Source organism: Notamacropus eugenii, chromosome 3 (genome assembly GCF_028372415.1).
Source record: "Notamacropus eugenii isolate mMacEug1 chromosome 3, mMacEug1.pri_v2, whole genome shotgun sequence".
Lineage (NCBI taxonomy): Eukaryota > Metazoa > Chordata > Mammalia > Diprotodontia > Macropodidae > Notamacropus > Notamacropus eugenii.
Window position 1 is genome coordinate 377,334,440 of NC_092874.1, and position 18,641 is coordinate 377,353,080.

General features: G+C 40.7%; 1 protein-coding gene across 2 annotated transcripts in view; it reads left to right on the top strand.

Annotated features, from left to right (window-relative positions):
• Positions 1-18,641, top strand: part of GABBR2 (gamma-aminobutyric acid type B receptor subunit 2) — an 818,519-nt gene that overhangs the window by 663,118 nt on the left and 136,760 nt on the right. For both annotated transcript variants that reach the window (XM_072597481.1, XM_072597480.1), the window contains exon 12: positions 8,506-8,613. In XM_072597481.1, coding sequence (XP_072453582.1) covers positions 8,506-8,613 — 108 coding nt within the window. The remainder of the gene's footprint in view (positions 1-8,505; positions 8,614-18,641) is intronic.

Genomic DNA, 18,641 nt, shown 5'->3' on the forward strand with positions numbered 1-18,641 from the left:
GTAATGATCACATTCTGTCTTGACAGCCCCATCTCTGCAAATTCTGGATGTCAGGAGGCACAGGCACAAAAACCCACAAAGGGCCTCTAGGATATAGACACCGCAACAGCCCTGGCACTATTTCCCAAAAGGAAAGCAAATGAAGTGCTACCCATTAGGCACAATTCCCCAGGGCCCTGATGACTGGGCTCATAATGCTCAGCCATGCCCAAAACTTCCCTTCACTCATCTCCTCGTCTCTGCAACCTACAAAAATCACAGCCACTTTCCCAAAACAAAGACTGGAAGTTTTCTCTAAGACTACCCTCCTTAGTACCTTTGTAACAGTGGTCTTAGGTGGAAGTGCTGAATCCATCAGCCATCCTCTTAGCAGCTCTTCTCAAGAGCTGGACTCTGGCTAGAACCTTCCACAGAGGTTTCCCCACTCCCATGTATTTTCTTTTGCTTCCTGGCCCTTACATATTTCTCTCTCCCCCATCATAGTGACAACAGGAAATCTCAGAAAAGGGACAGATTCATGGGAAAAGATGATGAGTTCAAAGTTGGACGTGTTGAGTTTGAGATGCCAGTGTGACAACCAGAGGTGGAGAATTCTGTCCAAAAGTGGAACTAGAGCTCAGGAGAGGGGATGGGGTGGATGTGTCAATTTGTGTAAGTATACTCAGCTGGAGCACATCCAGAAGATGGTTCCTGTCATCTGAGGATCACTGGAAGGATCCTGGAGAAGAGAAACCTTGGGGTGAACATGACAGCAATCAGGAAATGCTGCTAGGGCTGCCATAGAAAAGAGGAATTAGACTTGTTTGACTTGACCTCCAAGAGTAAAACTAGGAGAAATGGGTTGCAGAGATATGGGCTTTACATGGCAGGAGGCTGGGGGAGTAGGGAGGAAATCCTACTAGAATTCTCTTAAAACAATAATAACAAAAATACCAACAATCATAATCATAGCATTTATCTATCACTTCAAGATTTGCAAAGCACTTTACAAATATTTTCCCATTTCATCCTCACAACAATCCTGGAAAGTAGGTATTGTTATCATCTGCATTTTACAGATAAGGAAACCAAGTCTGAGAAAAGTTAAGGGACTTGCCCAGGGTCACACAGCTAATGTCTGAGGCTGGATTTGAACTCAGGTCTTCTTGAATCAAGGTCAAGCACTAGTTTCTCTGTGCTACGCTGGTACAATGATCTAGAATGGATACTGAAAGTCTTCAAGCAAAGACTGAGTGACCATTTGTCAGGGATGTCGTGAAAAGAAATATCACTTACAAAGAAATGGATTAGGTGGCCTTTGATGTGTGGTGGGTGAAAGATGAAATGACTAAGGAAACACAGGTTTGAACTTCTGAGCATATTGATTTATTAAGCAATGCATGCCAATTGTCTAACAAATTGAGATCAGTAGCCTTCCTCAGCTTCAATAGTGGAACCCAAATACAGGGGAGGCAGACTTTTATTCATTAAAGCAATTATTCAAATAAGACCAATTAATTAAAAAGAAACAACCTGAACACAATATTTGGTAATCTGATTTCTAATTGCAGGAAAGATTCGGGATTTTCCATTTGGGGGGTTGGGGAGAAGAGTGAACAGGTATAATTCCCTGAAATCAGATAAAGAGGTATCCCACTCCCTTCGCTCCCACCCCCCACCAAGTGTCTGTATACAATCAAAGAAATATGGAAACAGTAACTGATTGATCAGTATGGGACCAATTTTCAGATAAGACAGATGGGTTCCTTGAGATTCATAACTGTGAGAAAACTTGAATCAGTCTTCAGATCTGACCAGGTTTCTGATCAGAATAACCTAAGTGCTTAGTTAAGGGTCTCTAAGCAAAAGATGGAGGTGGTCCAGCTTCCCAGCCATGCAGGGCAAGGTTCAAGCAAATGTAACAAAGTCCTCTCTCAATTCCCACAATTAAATAAAGCTTTCTCACAAGACAGAAATTGGACTAGACCCATAATTGAAAAGAAAGGGAACTGAGCTAGCTCCAGAACTAAATCAAAAGAAGGAGTTACTGTGGTTCATTCAATCCCACCAGCACTTGCTGCTCCAATTCCCTCAGTTTCCCCCTTTTGATTCATGGGGGAATGACATGGATCACTTATCCATAAGGCACATCTATAAGGTTTTTCCACATATTCATAGTCAGAATTACATGTCAGGTTTCAGATCAAACTACTTAGAGGTCTCACAATGCACTGATTAATTTTAAGAAGGGAAAATTTACAAGTCTCCAAGGTAACCAAGAAAACTTAAACATAAACATGAAACAAAAGGGCAAACAGTACAATAACCATCATCAGTATTAACTAACATCAAGTCTCCTTGTATCCTAATAACCCACTCCCAATGTCCATTTAATCAGCATATTTTGAGTCCTAGATATCCCATGTAGCTCTCTGGTCCCTGGATATATCTTCTCTTGGACATTCTGGAATAGGCTTCATCCTCAGGGCAGCTATGAAAGGGTCTCTGCTTCTGGAGTTCCAAATCACTCATGGAGGTCCCTAGATAATTCTGCCATCATCCTCTAGTAACAAGACCTAATGCAATTTGGTACAATCTCTTAAATTTGGTTTTCTAATAATTAGTTCAAGTGGAAACCACCTTGAGCCTTATGAAGCTAATGCAATTAACAACAGAGATATAAGAATAACATCAAATTAGGAACCCATAATTCATCAGAATTTCAGATTTTATATACCATTTGCTGTTTTTCTTTACCTAAACCCTGGACCTGATAGAAAAATCATAAAAAAAAAATTTCATCAGGGGCATGTGGTAGTGCAATGAATAGAGTGCCAGTCTGGAATCAATAGGACCTGAGTTCAAATCCGGCCTCAGACACTTGACACAACTGGGTGTGTGTGACCCTGGGCAAGTCACTTACCCCTGATTTCCTCACCAAAAAAAAAAAAAAAATTCATAAGGGTTTAACTTGTGAAATGAACAACACTTCTGTCTTTTAAAATTATCAGATAGATACTTTTAAAATAGGGAAATAATTTCACCTTCTTTACAATTATTTATAAATATTATTCTAACACGTTGCTGGAGAATCTAGAGCCAAAAGACTTATGGCCTCTTCTAACTGGGACTGCTAAAGAATATATGTATTTATCAGCATTACGTGGAACTTTTACAAAAATTGATCACATATTAGGACACAGAGATTTAATTTAGCAAACAAATGTTAAAAGGTGGAAATAATAAACATATCCTTTATAGACAATAACATGGTAAAAGTAGCAATCATTTCAGGAAGCACAAACAAAAGACATAGTCAGATGAAGACTTAACAATGAAATCCTAAATAATGGAAACAATTAATGATGATGCGAAAGAAAGTGATAAGGATGAAACAACGTAGCAAAATTTCTGGGATGCAGCTAAACCAGTCCTAGGGCAAGAGGAATTGTTAAAACATTATTCTGAATGGCTTCACCATTCTGTCAAAGGGATCTATGATGCAAAAAAAAGTTAAGTACTGCTGAGCTAGAGGCTGGGAGACAAGTCATTTAATTTTCCCTTTTAAAAAAATACTATAATTTAGGGTTAGGAACTTAGACTGATCTACACCCACACCCACCCACTCACACACCTATTTAACCTATAATGTTGAATATTGACAATAAAACATTAGAAAATCATACTACTGAGACATTAATAATTAAATAAAACAATACAACTAAACAAGAAAGGTGTATATGACTGAGACAAGGCAGATATAATCAGAAGAGGATAAAAAAGGTAGATGAAGACTTTTGAAAAAATTATAAAAGGGTCTTCTCAGAGTGTTAATGTATTTTCAAAATTGTTGGTTTTTCATTGTATCTATTTCACTTCAAAATTTATGACTTCTTACATGGAGTGGAAGAAAACAGTGGGGAGGAAAGAAGTATTAAGTCAGCTGCTCTTCATGCCGGATAGTACCATGAACCCAGGACAGCTTTGTCATTGCCCAGAGTAGCCTCAAGATGAGTAGTGGGAGGGAAAGATAGTGAGTAACCAGCATTTTTATGAGTAAAATTTGTGAAAATTCCTAAGATCATAGACGTAGAACTGAAAGAGATCTTAGAAGATCATTGAATACAACCCCCCTCATTGTTCAGAGGAGAAAACTAAGGCATATAGAGACCAAGTAACTGTCCAGGGTCACACAGACGGTAAGTGTATGACGCAGAATTTGATGCCAAGTCTTCCTAGTCCTAAGTCTAGCGCTCTACCCAGCTCAAAAAGAGCCTATGTCCACATGTCCACTATGTCCGCATGCATCAAGTTGTCTTAGTTCAGATCTTCAGTTCAGATCTTTACTAATCTAATTTCTCTTACAACCTGGTAGCCTACTGGATAGAGTAAAAGAAGTAAGGAAGTCAGGAAGTAGGATGTGCCAGGGGTGTGGATTTAGGAAGATCTAGGTTCCAATCCTACCTCAGAGACTTACTGGCTACATTACCACAGGCAAGTCCCTTAACCTCTCTCAGTCTCAGTTTCCTCAACTGTAAAATGAGGATAATAATAGCACCTATCTTTCAGGGTATTTGTGAGGATCAAATGAGATAACACTTGTAAAGTGCTTTGTAAAACTTAAAGTGTCATGTTAATTTTTTATTAGCTATTATTTTTAGTTATCATATAGACTAAGGGTTTTTGAAGACCCAAGAACTTCTCCATTCCTAAACGCCCAACAAATTTCCCTCATATTGTCATTTGCTTTTGTTGAGTCTCTTTTTAGTTGTATCCAAATCTTCATGGCCCCATTTGGGGTTTTCTTGGCAAAGATGCTGGAGTGGTTTGCCATTTCCTTCTCCAGCTCATTTTATGGATGAGGAAACTGAGGCAAACAGGGTGAAGTGCCTTGCCCAGGGTCACAAAGCTAGTAAGTGTCTGGGGCCAGATTTGAACTCAGAAAGATGAGTCTTCCTGACTCTAGGCCCAGCACTCTATCCTCTGTACCACTTAGCTGCCCCACTGGGCCATGACTATGGGTAGAGCTAAAGAAGGAGAGATATGTCCAGCCAGGCAGATAAATGGGTTGAGTATAGAAGGGTATAAAAAGCTGAAAGGATTAAGCAAAAAGTCACAAGTCAGGCAAATAATGTCCATAACTCCTGTGCCATAGAATATGAATGCAGAAGCCAGAGGAGGAATGAACAAAGCCACATAGGACAGACAGCTGAGTGGTAGAGTGGAAAGAGTACTGGGCCTGAAGACAGAAAGACCTGAGTTCAAATCCAACCTCAGACACTTACTAGCAGTGTGACCCTGGCAAGTCATTTGCCTCTGTCTGCCTCAGTTTCCTTGGCTGTAAAATGGAGATGATGATGATAGCACTTATGGCCCAGAGTTGTTGTAAGGATCCATGAGGTAATCATTACAAATGCCTGGCACATAGTAAGCCGTATGTAAATGTTAGCTATTTTTATTATGTAATCAGGGGAAACCAAGCTCAGCACAAAATCGCAGGCAATGAGGGGAATTCTCAGCATGGAGGCAAGAGCACGGATATTCAGGCACAGCCAGAATCACTCAGGAACACTGAAGCTGCTACCCACAACCTTGTTACCGTTCAGTTGTTTTTCAGTCATGTCTAACTCTTCCTGATCCCATCGGCAATTATTTTGGCAGAGATATTGGACTGTTGGCCATTTACTTCTCCAGCTCATTTTACAAATGAAGAAACTGAGGCAGAGTTAAGTGACTTGCCCAGGGTCACACAGCTAATAAGTGTCTGAGGTCACATTTGAACCCAAAGCCTACTTCCATTTAAAGAAATGAACAAGTACCATATAAAAGCCAGCAGCCAGAGTGTTGCTAGAGGCCTTTGCTTTGGTGACACACTGGAGTCACTTCCTATAGCCTGATTGCTAAGCAGATGAATTACAGTTACGAGGCCTGAACAAAGGTTGACAAATTTGGGGCATTCCTTTGTCCAGACTAATCTCAGGATTCTATTCCTTCTTACCCAGCTGGATGAATTTATACATCTTCCTGGTATCTCATATCCCACTGGCTTCAGAACTAAAAAAGGTTACCCTGCCTCTGTATTTCTGGAAGAGCAGAGACCAAAGGCTACTCTTCTGAGTTTGTCTGTGAGCCAAGGAAGACCCTGGGGAACTGGTTTGTGCTGACCAGATCACTAAAGAAAGTAGCCCTTAATGAAATTCAGCCCCAGAGTCAACAGACTGTGTCTGCTGCATTGTCTACAAGCTCCAAAACAATTGAGGGAGGAAGTCATTTTTTTCCCTTAAATAATAAGTTCAATCAATCAGAAAGCATTCATGAAGTACTTACTATGTGTCAGGCACTGAGCTAGCTAGGTGCTGGGGATACAAGATACAATAAAGGGAATTATCTCCTTACTGGCAAGCAGCTTATATTATAGAGTTTATATTCTGAAAGGGAATTAAGTCCCAGAAATCAACTAAAAGCTGTAATAAGAAAGCAGGTTTCCAAAGTCTAAGCAGAGATGGGGTCCAGCACAGTCTGGGGTCAAGTCAGCAAATTAAAGACAGTGGCACTGGAGATAAGCTTTGGATCCGTAACAGAGACTATGTTTTTCTCTGCCAGGTATAGCCTGACAGTCATAGGGAAAGGGAAGTTGAGGCCCTGCAGTCACAGGAACAGGTAGCTCATATCTGGGGAAGAGGCAGAGGTGTTTAAACCTCCTAAGAGGGTCCCACCCCCTATTCTTCCTTATGTATTACCTAAACCTAGGTGAGAGGCAGCTAAGTGGCACAGTGGATAGAGCGCTAGTAAAGTCAGAAGGACCTGAGTTCAAATCCAGCCTCAGACACTTACTTAGCTATATGACCCTGGGCAAGTCACTTAACCTCTGTCCACCTCAGTTTTCTCATCTGTAAAATGAGCTGGAAAAGGAAATAGCAAACAACTCCAGTATCCTTGCCAAGAAAACTCCAAATGGAGTCACAGATTCAGACACAACTGAAACAACAGGTCTAGATGAGCTCACCTAAAAGATCTCTAGATAATGATGGCTAGACAAACCATGCTTTAGGGGTCATCTTTCAGACCTTACAGTGCAGTATGCTTCTCTCTATCCTAGGGGGCACACATCTCCTCACTCTGGCCGTTACTATGACCAGCTAGCGTCAAGCTCCCCTGTTTCCTGTTCCAGTTTTTTGAGCTTTGCCCATCTAACCTCTGTGCTTTCTAACTGCCCTTGGTCCCTTTCCCCGTGGTTCTCCCAAGCTCCCTGCTCCACTTCTCTGGAATCTCAGGGCTAGTTCTCCTCTCTTCCCACTTCAAGGTTTGCTTCTCTGCCTACATCCAGTCCCTCCTAGAACATCTGTTAAGTTCCATACCGTTACTTAAGGCATACATTTTTATACTGAAACACAAATAACTCCACGCTAGGGAGGAGGGAGTGTTTCGTTACGTGCTACAAGAGAAAAAAACCAAGGGAAAGGACTGAAGGGAGAATTTTCTCCCTTTTGGGCAAGGCAGAATGTAATTAGTCATAATAGCATTGTAACTATAAAAAAAACTAATAAATGCCGTAAATTAGACCTACTAAATCAGATCTGACTGAATTCAAAGACACTCTGCGCTGGAAAAGACCTTTGAGGACATCAAGACCAACTGATGCATTTTCAGGAGATAAAAGTGATTTGCCAGTGGCCACACAAGGCAACAGTAAGAGTCAAGGCTAGACCCCAGGTCTCCTGACTCCTGACTCCTCTTCCTACTAGATGGAGCTCATCTTTCTAGAGTAGAGAGGGTCCATGAATTGGAAGAATATTGAAATTAGAGTCAGAGGTCTTGGGGCTTCAAATCTGCAAATTCACTTGCAGATACTTTATAGAAGCCATTTAATCTTTCGAAGCCTCAGTTTCCTCATCTGTAAAAAAAAAATCAGAGGGCTATGCCTCCAAGAGCCATTGCAACTTTAGTTCTAAATCTAAATCTATGGTCTATTGAAGCCCAAGGTATCTGCAGCCTTGAAAAGTCTCAGTTAGAATTGAGTAAGGAAAAGGCAGGGCCTAGGAGACACAGGTGAGAAGGGGAGGCGGAGGGTAGGAACAAGGGGGAGATGGTTTCTGTGCCATTCAGGCCTGGAGTCACTTTGAGATTGTCTGAAAGGTTCCTTCTCATGCTGTAAAGAGATAACTTCCTCTAAGATAGTGCAAGTTCTACCATAAACATTGTTTTGGTCTTCTCCAAATATGTCTAGAACTAAATGCTTTTCATGCTTGTAGTTTTAATACATATATGTAAAGGGGGAATTTGGAATGGTTTCAAAAGTCAGATAATTTCATTGATTCACAAGATGTCAGTCGACAAGAATTTGTTAAACGGTTGTTACATGCCAAGCAGAGGGTTCAAAGCAGTGGGAACTCAAAAGAAAGGCAAAAACAGTCCCTTCCTTCAAGGAGCTCCCATTCTGAGGGGAGAGACAACACGCAAACCACCACACGCCTGTTTACAGTACAGAGAAGCGATGTTAAGTTCTGTCTTCTCTTGGATTTTTAGGTCCGAACCTGGATTCTCACAGTGGGCTACACAACCGCATTTGGAGCAATGTTTGCAAAAACGTGGAGGGTCCATGCCATCTTCAAAAATGTGAAAATGAAAAAGAAGGTAATTCCCGCCTAGTTCTCCAAAACAGCAGTGATATATTTACATCCATGTGAGCCTAGATTGTGTGTCTACCATGGATTGTCCTTTATGACCTTTTTAAATTCTCCAAGCAGCTGAAGCAAATTTCACAGGTGATGTTAGCACCCCCTTTATAACTGGGTCATCCAAAAGACTGGCATCGCTAGGCACTGTTACCCACTGGTATGAATTTGGTGGCCAGTTATCATTTTGAGGCATAAAGGGGTGGACTTGTGGCTGTGGTACCCATGCCATTTCATCCCAAGTCAGTCAGTCAACAAGCATATATTAAGTACTTACTGCATGCATGTCAGCCTCTGTGCTAAATGCTAAGGAAAAGCCAAAATCAGTCTGTATCCTCCAGGAGATTATATTCCAAAACAGAGGAGCTCACAATGCACATTCCCCAGCCTAGGTACCCTCAGCAATAGATGAACACCCCTTTGATGCCCTTAAACACCTCTATTAGATGATTTGACACCCTTCCTCTCCTGTTTCTCTGGTTCCTATACTATAAAAAAAAAAAGAAACATCTCCAGCCAGGTGGACAGAGATCCAGAGATCCAGACTAATTGCTTCACTTACTGCTAACTCTTTGGGATGCCTAGATATGTAGAGACTCTAAATTAATTACATTTGATAATATGGCACCAGCTTCTCCCTGAATAGTTGGAGTTGTCTGACAGAGATCTAGGGGAAGTCTGTTGGCCTGAAAGAGCTCAGCCCTAGTCATGAACTCCAGACTTGGAGAGTCTGAAGTAGAGAAATATTAAAAATACAAGAAGTCAGGGACAAAGTTAGGGCTAGAATTATGGAATTTTCAATGAGTCAGCTGAATATGTAAGTACTTCCTTAGGCTTAATAGTTTTCCATAACAAAGGGAGTTTGTGATTATTGGAAGTCCAAGAAGCCTGGGACTGTCCATCCCACTACACTGACAACAACATCCCATCAGCTTCCACTTGCACATTTGGTTCGTTTACTGTACCTTGTCTAGATGTGCCTCCCACAGTTTCCCCACTATCATCTCAGTACCAAGAAGGGAGTTGGGGGCAGAAAAGGAGAAAAGGGAAAGCAGAGAATAAACATATACCTTGAAAGAGACTTGGCTCTGGCACTGGTTGGCTGTGTGACTTTAGACAAGCCACTTAAGTTCTCTGTTCCCTCATCTGTGAAATGAGGATAATAATACCTCTTGTCCCTATCCCACAAAGTTATTGTGAAGATCAAATGAGATGACCTATGCAGAGCACTTTGTAAACCTTAAAATGCTATGTAAATGTAAGATACAGTTATAACCTCCTATAGCCAAAAGCCTTGGGTCAGTCCTGGCCAGTCTAGACTACTTAACAGATGTATTTCCCATGAGATGACCTGCAGGACCACCAGGGGTCTTCCTGATCCCTTTTCCCAGTACCTTTATTTGTCCTTTATGCTCCTGTCAGTATCCTCTTGGTTATTTTATTACTCTTCTAGCAATTAAAAGTGCTGCTGGATCCAAGGGACTGGGATGCTTTGCCCTCTCCCTCCCCATTAAGAGGCCCTTTGGCTCTGCACCTACATGTCCTTGGGTGTGGCTAACACCTAGAAGGACTAGGCTCTTTTTCTCAAACTCTTTGGTTTTTTATGACCCCATCCTAGGGCCCCGGAGAAAAATGAATTAAAGCTTAGGTTTGATTCATGTCTAGGTCTCCTTGTAAATCAGGTATGGGACAGGTATTTATTTCCCATACTCAAAAAAAGTGCTTAACACAAAAGGCTTTCAAAAGTGCATATCCACAAGACTTAAATAATCAATAGCATAAGCTAAAAAAAATATACTTTCTCAGGAGATTCAGACTTCAACATCAAAACATGAAGCAGATTCTGGGACTGCTTAATAGGCAGCTATGTTTCACCTCAGTTCATCACTGTCCAAACAAAAGAATTGGACAGAACTGAAAATGACTCAACCATGAAATAGTTCAGTGTTATAAAATATACCCATTTGAATATGTCCTATTGAAGCCTTTATTGGTTGTTAGAGCTAGAAGAAGCCATAGAAATAATCTCATACAATCCACCCAAAGCACAGATATGACCACATCACTGCCCTATTCAAGAAACCCCAGTGGCCTCTATCTTTCCTCTACGATCAAATACAAACTTTTCTGTTTGGTTTTGGAAACTCTCACAGTCTGAATCCATCTTCTCTTTCCAATTTTATTGCATATTGCTTTTTTTCTTGCACACAGTGTTCTATCTATCTTCTTTCTTCCTGCCTTTGCACTGGCCTAGAATGAATGTTCCTTCTTTTCACCATAGCCTGATTCAAAGCTCAGATCAATTGCCACTCCCTACACATAACCTTTGCTGATCCACTATCCCAGCTGCTAGTATTGTCCCCTAGAAATTTCTTTCTTTGTCTTTTATATTTAATATTCTATGTATATGTTCCTGATGATAGAAGGAAAGCTTCCTTAAGATAGGAACGATTTCATTTTTCTTTGTAGCCTCAACCTGTGGCACAGTATGTGTTACATTAATTAGTACACACTTAATAAATGAATTAATGAATTTTACAGAGAAAGAAACTGAGTCTAGGAGGATAGCCACTTGCCCAAGATAATAAGAACAAAAGCTAGCATTTATATAACTCTTTTAGGTTTGCAAAGCACTTTACAAATATTATTTCATTTTATCCCAATAGCTTTGGAAAGTAAATGCTAATATTATTCCCATTTTACATATAAGGAAAGTGAGGTTGAAAGAGGCTAAGCAGCTTGCCCAGGAACACACAGCTAGTAAGTGTCTGAGGGAGGTTTCAAATTCAGGTCATCCTCTGAGGCCAACACTCTGCCGCAGTGTTCCAGCGAGCTGACTCTAAGATCACACAACTTCTAAGTGGGAGAAGCAGAACTTTAACCACCAAACTCAGTCCCCTCTGCCCCTTTAGCCTCATTTTCAGTTGTCCAGAACAATCTTAGAGGAATTCTAAAGCCACTGAACAGCACCTCTGAAATGTTGGCCTTATGGTTCTCCATCTTGGCTGAGGTACCCCTGGTGTTTGGTACCACCCATTATTTTGAGTAACAAATACAAAACTGCAACTTTTCCTTTGGCTCTAAGGGCAGTCTGTGAGTGTGCTCCTCCCTCCTTCTCTTTACAATGCTCTTCTTGGAGCCCTGTCCCTCAGCTGCCTACAAACCCAAGAGAGTGACCATTGGAAGCCCCTACTTCCCCTGCTTTTTTTTTTACTACAGCCACTGATGCCACCACCCCACCTGCTGCCCACTGGGCCCTACTGTAACTTCATTTATTCTTCAGGCATTTCTTGAGCACTGTCCGGGAGTATGACCCTGTACCAGACAATGTCAGGTCCATTATGGTGGTCGTGGAAGGTATCAAGTCGCCCCAAACCCCACCACCAATCACAACACAATCTTGATTTTAAGCTCATAGGAAATTTCTTCGAGACAGGTCAAAATTTCTTTACTAGCTTTATCTTTATGGTTATTAGCAATGATATCACTCTTGAACATTATTGATTTTCAGTCTTTCTAGTGTATTATGAAAGAAATTATTTAGCTAGCCTAGAAAGAAATAATCCTTGGCAGAGGAATGTTTTCATATACAGCCTTCCCGAGGGAGCCCTAGATAATTCTGGAAAATGGAGCACTCCCCTCCCAGCCCAGATTGACCATTCCCATCAAAGTCAGTGGAATCTCTGAGCATGCCCAGGTGTTCTGTGGCATGGTAGCCGTGTGGCATTTCCTTTCATGAACACTCTATAAAGATTTTGAGCTCGGCTTACTTTTATAATCCTGAACCTATTATTTCATAAGTGTAAGGAAGTGACAGCATAGAAACTCCCTCTACCAGTGCAAATTAGGCAAATCAACTCTAATTTGTGGTCTTAGAAAATTGCCCTGACACCAGGTGATTAAGCAATTTCCCTATGCTCACCAGCTAGTAGGTGTCAGAGGTAGGGTTTGAACCAAGGTCTTCCTGACTGAGGCTGGCTCCTCTGTCTGGTAGCCCATGCTGCCTCTCTTGAACTTTTATATAAAGAAAAGATTCATCAGTGATGCATGTCATGTGAAGGCAGGGAGGGAAACACTTCATCATAATTTATCAAAATCAAATTCAGGATCTTATTTTCATTATTTTAGCTATACATAGACAGGTGAGTGGGTTTCTTATGCAATATATAAATGAAGAAATACTTTTACAATCTTGGGCAAATCATCTAACATTTTGGAACCTTAGCCACAAAGTTTGACAGACAGTAAGTACTTAATAAGTAGCTTCTCATTCATTCATTCAAGATACAATTCAAACAAAAGCCTTAACTAGGACCCCAGTTCTAATATGAACAAGTTTTCAGTTTTTTTCTTTTAAAAAGTCCACTTGAGCTCCTTTGTAATCTCTTCAAGGGGGTCTGAGACTTGTGGATTGCTTCATTTGGGGAGTTCTGAGCTGCAATGCGCTAAGCCATTTGGGTGTCTGAACTAAATCCGGCTCCATATGATGAACCCCTGAGCATGAGAGGTCAGCAGGCTTCCCAAAAGGGGGCAAACTATCCCAGGTTGGAAATGAAGCAGGTCATAACTCCCATGCCAATTAATAATTGGATTGGACCAGTGAATGGCTTACTGCACTTTGAGCCTAGATAAGGTAGGGAGAACCCAGTTCATAAAATAAAATAATAAAATAAAATGTTAAAAATCTGAGTGAAAGACATGGTGCGGGTGGGAGAAGGAAGAAAATAGGATCTTACCACCCCTAGCTATTACCAGGATCATTTGGACAGTTCAGGTTCTATGGGAAAGAGATTGCTTGTCCAACAGCTCCAAAGCGTCTGTCTTCTGAGAAGAGGCTAAAACCACAAGGTCCCACCATGATTCTAGAAGTGACTGTGGAGGGCTCTATTGGAGAACCAAAGATTCAACTGGAATGTCAAAGTATGGCCCTGCTGGCTCTTCTGAATTCAATTCCTTTCTAAGGAAGACATTAGCTATTGTGATTGCTTTATGTATTTTCATCTGTAGCTGTTTGGGTTTTCTGAGTTTTCTTTGGGGTGAAACAAAAAGTGTGACTGTTGGAGAAAGAAGGAGCTCACCCACATGGCATCAGCAGCAGGGGAGTAGTCAAATACTTACCTTGCAAGTAAGGATCATTTAATCCTTTGTATTTAACCTTGTACCTGGAAGTATACACTAAGCACGTCTTTAGTAGTAGGTGCTATAATAAATACTGGTTGCTAGATTGATTGAGAGTCTTGCCAGCATTCTCAGGTCCTATGGAAAAACACAGAACATGGATACAAATTCACTTTACTACAAAGGTATGGGTATTTCTTTTAGACAAGCATGTTGGGATATAGGGTATGAAGTGAAAAAAATTGAGGGAATCAATTCATAGTTACAGTTTAGATACAAAGTATCTAAAACTGAAAGATAAAAACTGAAAGAAACATACTAATGTTATGGTGATTATTTTAAAAGAGAGTTCGTACATCACTTAACAGATCACAAAGCAGACCAGCCCACAACTGAAGTCTGTTATGGAAAGAGTGTCAGCCTCATGGTGGGGCCAGAAACCAGATTTCAAGGGACCAGGATGTGAACAGAAGGCCTCAATTGCTCATAAGGATAGCAGGCGTAGACACACCATTAAATCATTAGACACAGATCCTTGATAGACTGATTGGTGTGAAAAAGGAGAGGTTATCCTTTGAAACTGGAGCAAAGGAGGAGGGAATGGTGGGATGGCGTTGAGAGGATCTGAAGTATAGAATTGGGGAGGAGAGAGCTAAGGACAGATCACCTCCAATTTTTCATTGGAATTCCTCTGCTGAGAGGATGCTTTCACATGACAGCAGAGGAGAGCTTGATCAACTTCAATGAGTTATGAAACGCTAGCAACAGGAATATCTGTCCAACAGGGAAAATATATGGTTCCTGTTGGACTATCTTTCTGGACAGGCTGTGAAGTGGGTAACACCATATATTACCAAAGACAGCCCCTGCTAGAACAGCATGACAACCTTCTGAGGTCCTGGCAGGCCTTCCTAATCCCCGCCAGCAAGAGCAAACCCACCAAAAAGTCTGGAGCCTCCAAAGAGAGAACAGGGAGAGGGGAGGGTTGGTTGAAATATAGAAATGGATTATAGGCACTAAGCCAACATGTGCTTTGGAATGAGCCAGCATTGATGGACCAACTCCAGGAGGGACTGGCTGGCTGATATCCTTCAAGATGAACCAGACTGTGCAAAGGTTGCTATGTCCTTGTCTGAGCTGATTCAATAATGATTATGGATCAAGGGCTTACTGCAGCCTGGCTTGGCCTAGATCCAACCTCCCCTACTTCTTACTTTATACCCAGCAAACTGAACACCTCCACCCTGTTCTACTAGACCAACTCATGCTGTGCTGGGAGAAACTTCATCTCAAATGACCATCAAGGGACATTAGATAGATAGATAGATAAATAGATAGATAGATAGATAGATAGATAGATAGATAGATAGATAGATAGATAGACAGACAGACAGACAGACAGACAGACAGACAGACAGACAGACAGACAGACAGATAGATAGATAGATAGATAGATAGATAGATAGATAGATAGATAGATAGATAGATGAATAGATGGATAGATGGATGGATAAATGAATAAATAAATAAATGATAATGACAATAGTCATAGACATTTATCTAGCACTTCAAAGTTTGAAGAACACTTTACATACATTATTTAACTTAACCCCCCCCTCAACAACCCTATGAAGTAGGTACATATTAGAGCAATTGTTTTGTTCATTTTTGCACATGAGGAAACTGAGTCTCAGAGAAGTTAGAGACTTTTCCCAGGGTTATGGAGCAGTAGGTGTCAAAGGCAGGATTCTACTTCATCCTACCATCCTCACTAGCTTTTGTCCTATATATTGTCCCTTTCAACTCATCAGTCAATTAATCAATAACTATTTATTCAGCACACTGCCACATACCATACTAGTCTAGTCTAGTCACTGGGGATCCAAGTGCAAAACATGAAACAATCTTCAAATGAAGCAATCCTTTTGCAATGAGCTTCCATTCTAGAGGAGGAGAGAAGTATTTATAAAGGGTATTCCTTTGGGAGGAAATCATATTGTAGGTAGAAGATGAAAAGGGAACCAGAGAAAATCCATGTGATCCCCCCAGTATAGCAGTTCTCAAGCTTTTTGTTCTCAGACCCCCCAGATACTCTTAAAAATCGAGGACTCCTCAAAAAAAGCTTTTGTTTGTGTGAGTTTTATCTGTCAATAGTTGTTTAGTCCTTTTGGTCATATCTCACCCTTTATGATCCCATTTGTGATTTTCTTTTTTTTTTTTTTATTTAACTTTTAACATTTATTTTCACAAAGTTTTGGGTTACAAATTTTCTCCCCTTTTATCCCCTCCCCCCCCAAACCCAAGCATTCTAATTGCCCCCGTGACCAATCTGCTCTCTCTTCTATCCTCCCTCTCTGCCCTTCTCTCCATCTTCTCTTTTGTCCTGTAGGGCCAGATAGCTTTCTTTACCCCTTAACCTGTATTTCTTATTTCCTAGTGGTAAGAACATTACAGTTGATCCTAACACTTTGAGTTCCAACTTCTTTAGCTCCCTCCCTCTCCACCCCTTCCCTTTGGAGGACAAGCAATTCAATATAGGCCAAATCTGTGTAGTTTTGCAAATGATTTCCATACTAGTTGTGTTGTATAGGACTAACTATATTTCCCTCCATCCTATCCTGTCCCCCATTACTTCTATTCTCTTATGATCCTTTCCCTCCCCATGAGTGTCGACCTCAGATTGCATTCTCCTCCCCATGCCCTTCCCTCTATCCTCCCCCCCACCCTGCTTGTGCCCTTGTCCCCCACTCTCCTGTGTTGTGAGATAGGTTTTCCTATCAAAATGAGTGTGCATTTTGTTCTTTCCTTTAGTGGAATGTGATGAGAGTAGACCTCATGATTTTCTCTCGCCTCCCCTCTTTATCCCTCCACTAATAAGTCTTTGCTTGCCTCTTTTATGAGAGATAATTTGCCCCATTCAACTTCTCCCTTTCTCCTCCCAATATTTCTCTCTCACTGCTTGATTTCATTTTTTTTTTTAAGATATGATCCCATCCTCTTCAATTCACTCTGTGCACTCTGTCTCCATGTATGTGTGCGTGTGTGCATGTGTGTGTGTGTACTCCCACCCAGTACCCAGATACTGAAATGTTTCAAGAGTTACAAATATTGTCTTTCCATGTAGGAATGTAAACAGTTCAACTTTAGTAAGTCCCTTATGACTTCTCTTTGCTTTTCACCTTTTCATGGTTCTCTTCATTCTTGTGTTTGAAAGTCAAATTTTCTTTTCAGCTCTGGCTTTTCATCAAGAAAACCTGAAAATCCTCCATTTCATTGAAAGACCATTTTTTCTCCTGAAGTATTATACTCAGTTTTGCTGGGTAGGTGATTCTTGGTTTTAGTCCTAGTTCCTTTGACTTCTGGAATATCCTATTCCATTCCCTTCGATCCCTTAATGTAGAGGGTGCCATTTGTGATTTTCTTGCAAAGATACTAGAGTGATTTGCTATTTCCTTCTCCAGTTTATTTTACAAAGGAAGAACTGACGCAAACGGGGTTAAGTGACTTGCCCAGGGTCACACAGCTAGGACGTGTCTAAGGCTGGATTTGAACTCATAAAGATGAGTTTTCTTGATTCCAAGCCCCAGTACTCTATCGCCTGCACCACCTAGGTGCCACAATATTTACCGTTGGAAATTAAATGTCTTAGAATTATTATGAAAGAGTTTTCACCTCATGGCCCCCAAGTCACACTTGGAGAACCACTACTCTAGTAGAAGGTCCCAGAAAACTCAAAAGATTTCTGGGATTTGAAGGCAGTTATAGCCTACCCTAATTTTTAGATGAACCTATTAGAAAATGAATCATAGATAGACTCATAGAGTTAGAAGGCATTACCAAAATCAGCTAGTCTAATCCCTACCTGAAGTATAGCCCTTCTACCACACTGGACATATGACCATCTGAATTCAACTTGATTTTTTTAAATGACAAGAGTCTCACTACTTTATGAAGCAATCCATTCCATTCTGGGACAATTCTAATTGTTAAGATTTTGCTTTCATTGAACTTAATTTCTCTCTGCAGCTTCTACCCACTACTATTGGTCCTGATCTCTGTGGGCCAAGAAGAGCAGGCTGAATCTCCCACATGGCAGACCTACATCTTCCTTCCCCATGCCCCCAACTCCCTTACCTTGCCCAGTTTTATCTTCACAAGCCCCAACTCCTCTAAGTTCATGGGTTCATTATATTTCCTTTTCTTCTAATTTCTTTTCATTTTACTACTATAGCCACGGGGGGGAGGGGACGGGAAGAATGGGTGTGGAAAGAAGCTAGACAACAAGATGTAGCCAGTGGTTCAAGCTGTAGTATAGAGTTCATGTTCACAGCATTAGTCAAGTAACATCTGAAAAAAAGCATATGAATTTGATCAGGATATAGAATGATAGACTTGAAGTCAGGAAGATTTGAGTTCAGATCCTGCCTCAGACACATATTAGCAGTGTGACCCTGAGAAAATCGTTTGACCTCTGTCTGTCTCAGTTTCTTCATCTATATAACAGAGATAATAATTATAGCATGTGCCTCACATGGTGGTTGTGAGATCAAATGAGATAAAATATGTAAAGAGCTTCACAAACTTTTAAAGCATTATAAAAGTCAGTTATTAGCATTGTTGTTATTAATATTATCACTGAAATACCATTTTGAGGAGATCCAGAGATAAATAGTCTGAAAATAAATTCCTATCTTATTATCAGTCTCTCATATGTAATGTTCTGCAGACTTTTTGCACAGGTGGATTAAATACTTTTTGTAATTGAGTAAGAGTTTTGGAAAAGAAACAAACATTTATAAGTGTTTCCTCTGTGCTAGGCACTGTGCCAAGTAGTATGGATGCAAATACATGAAAAAAGAGAGTCCCTGC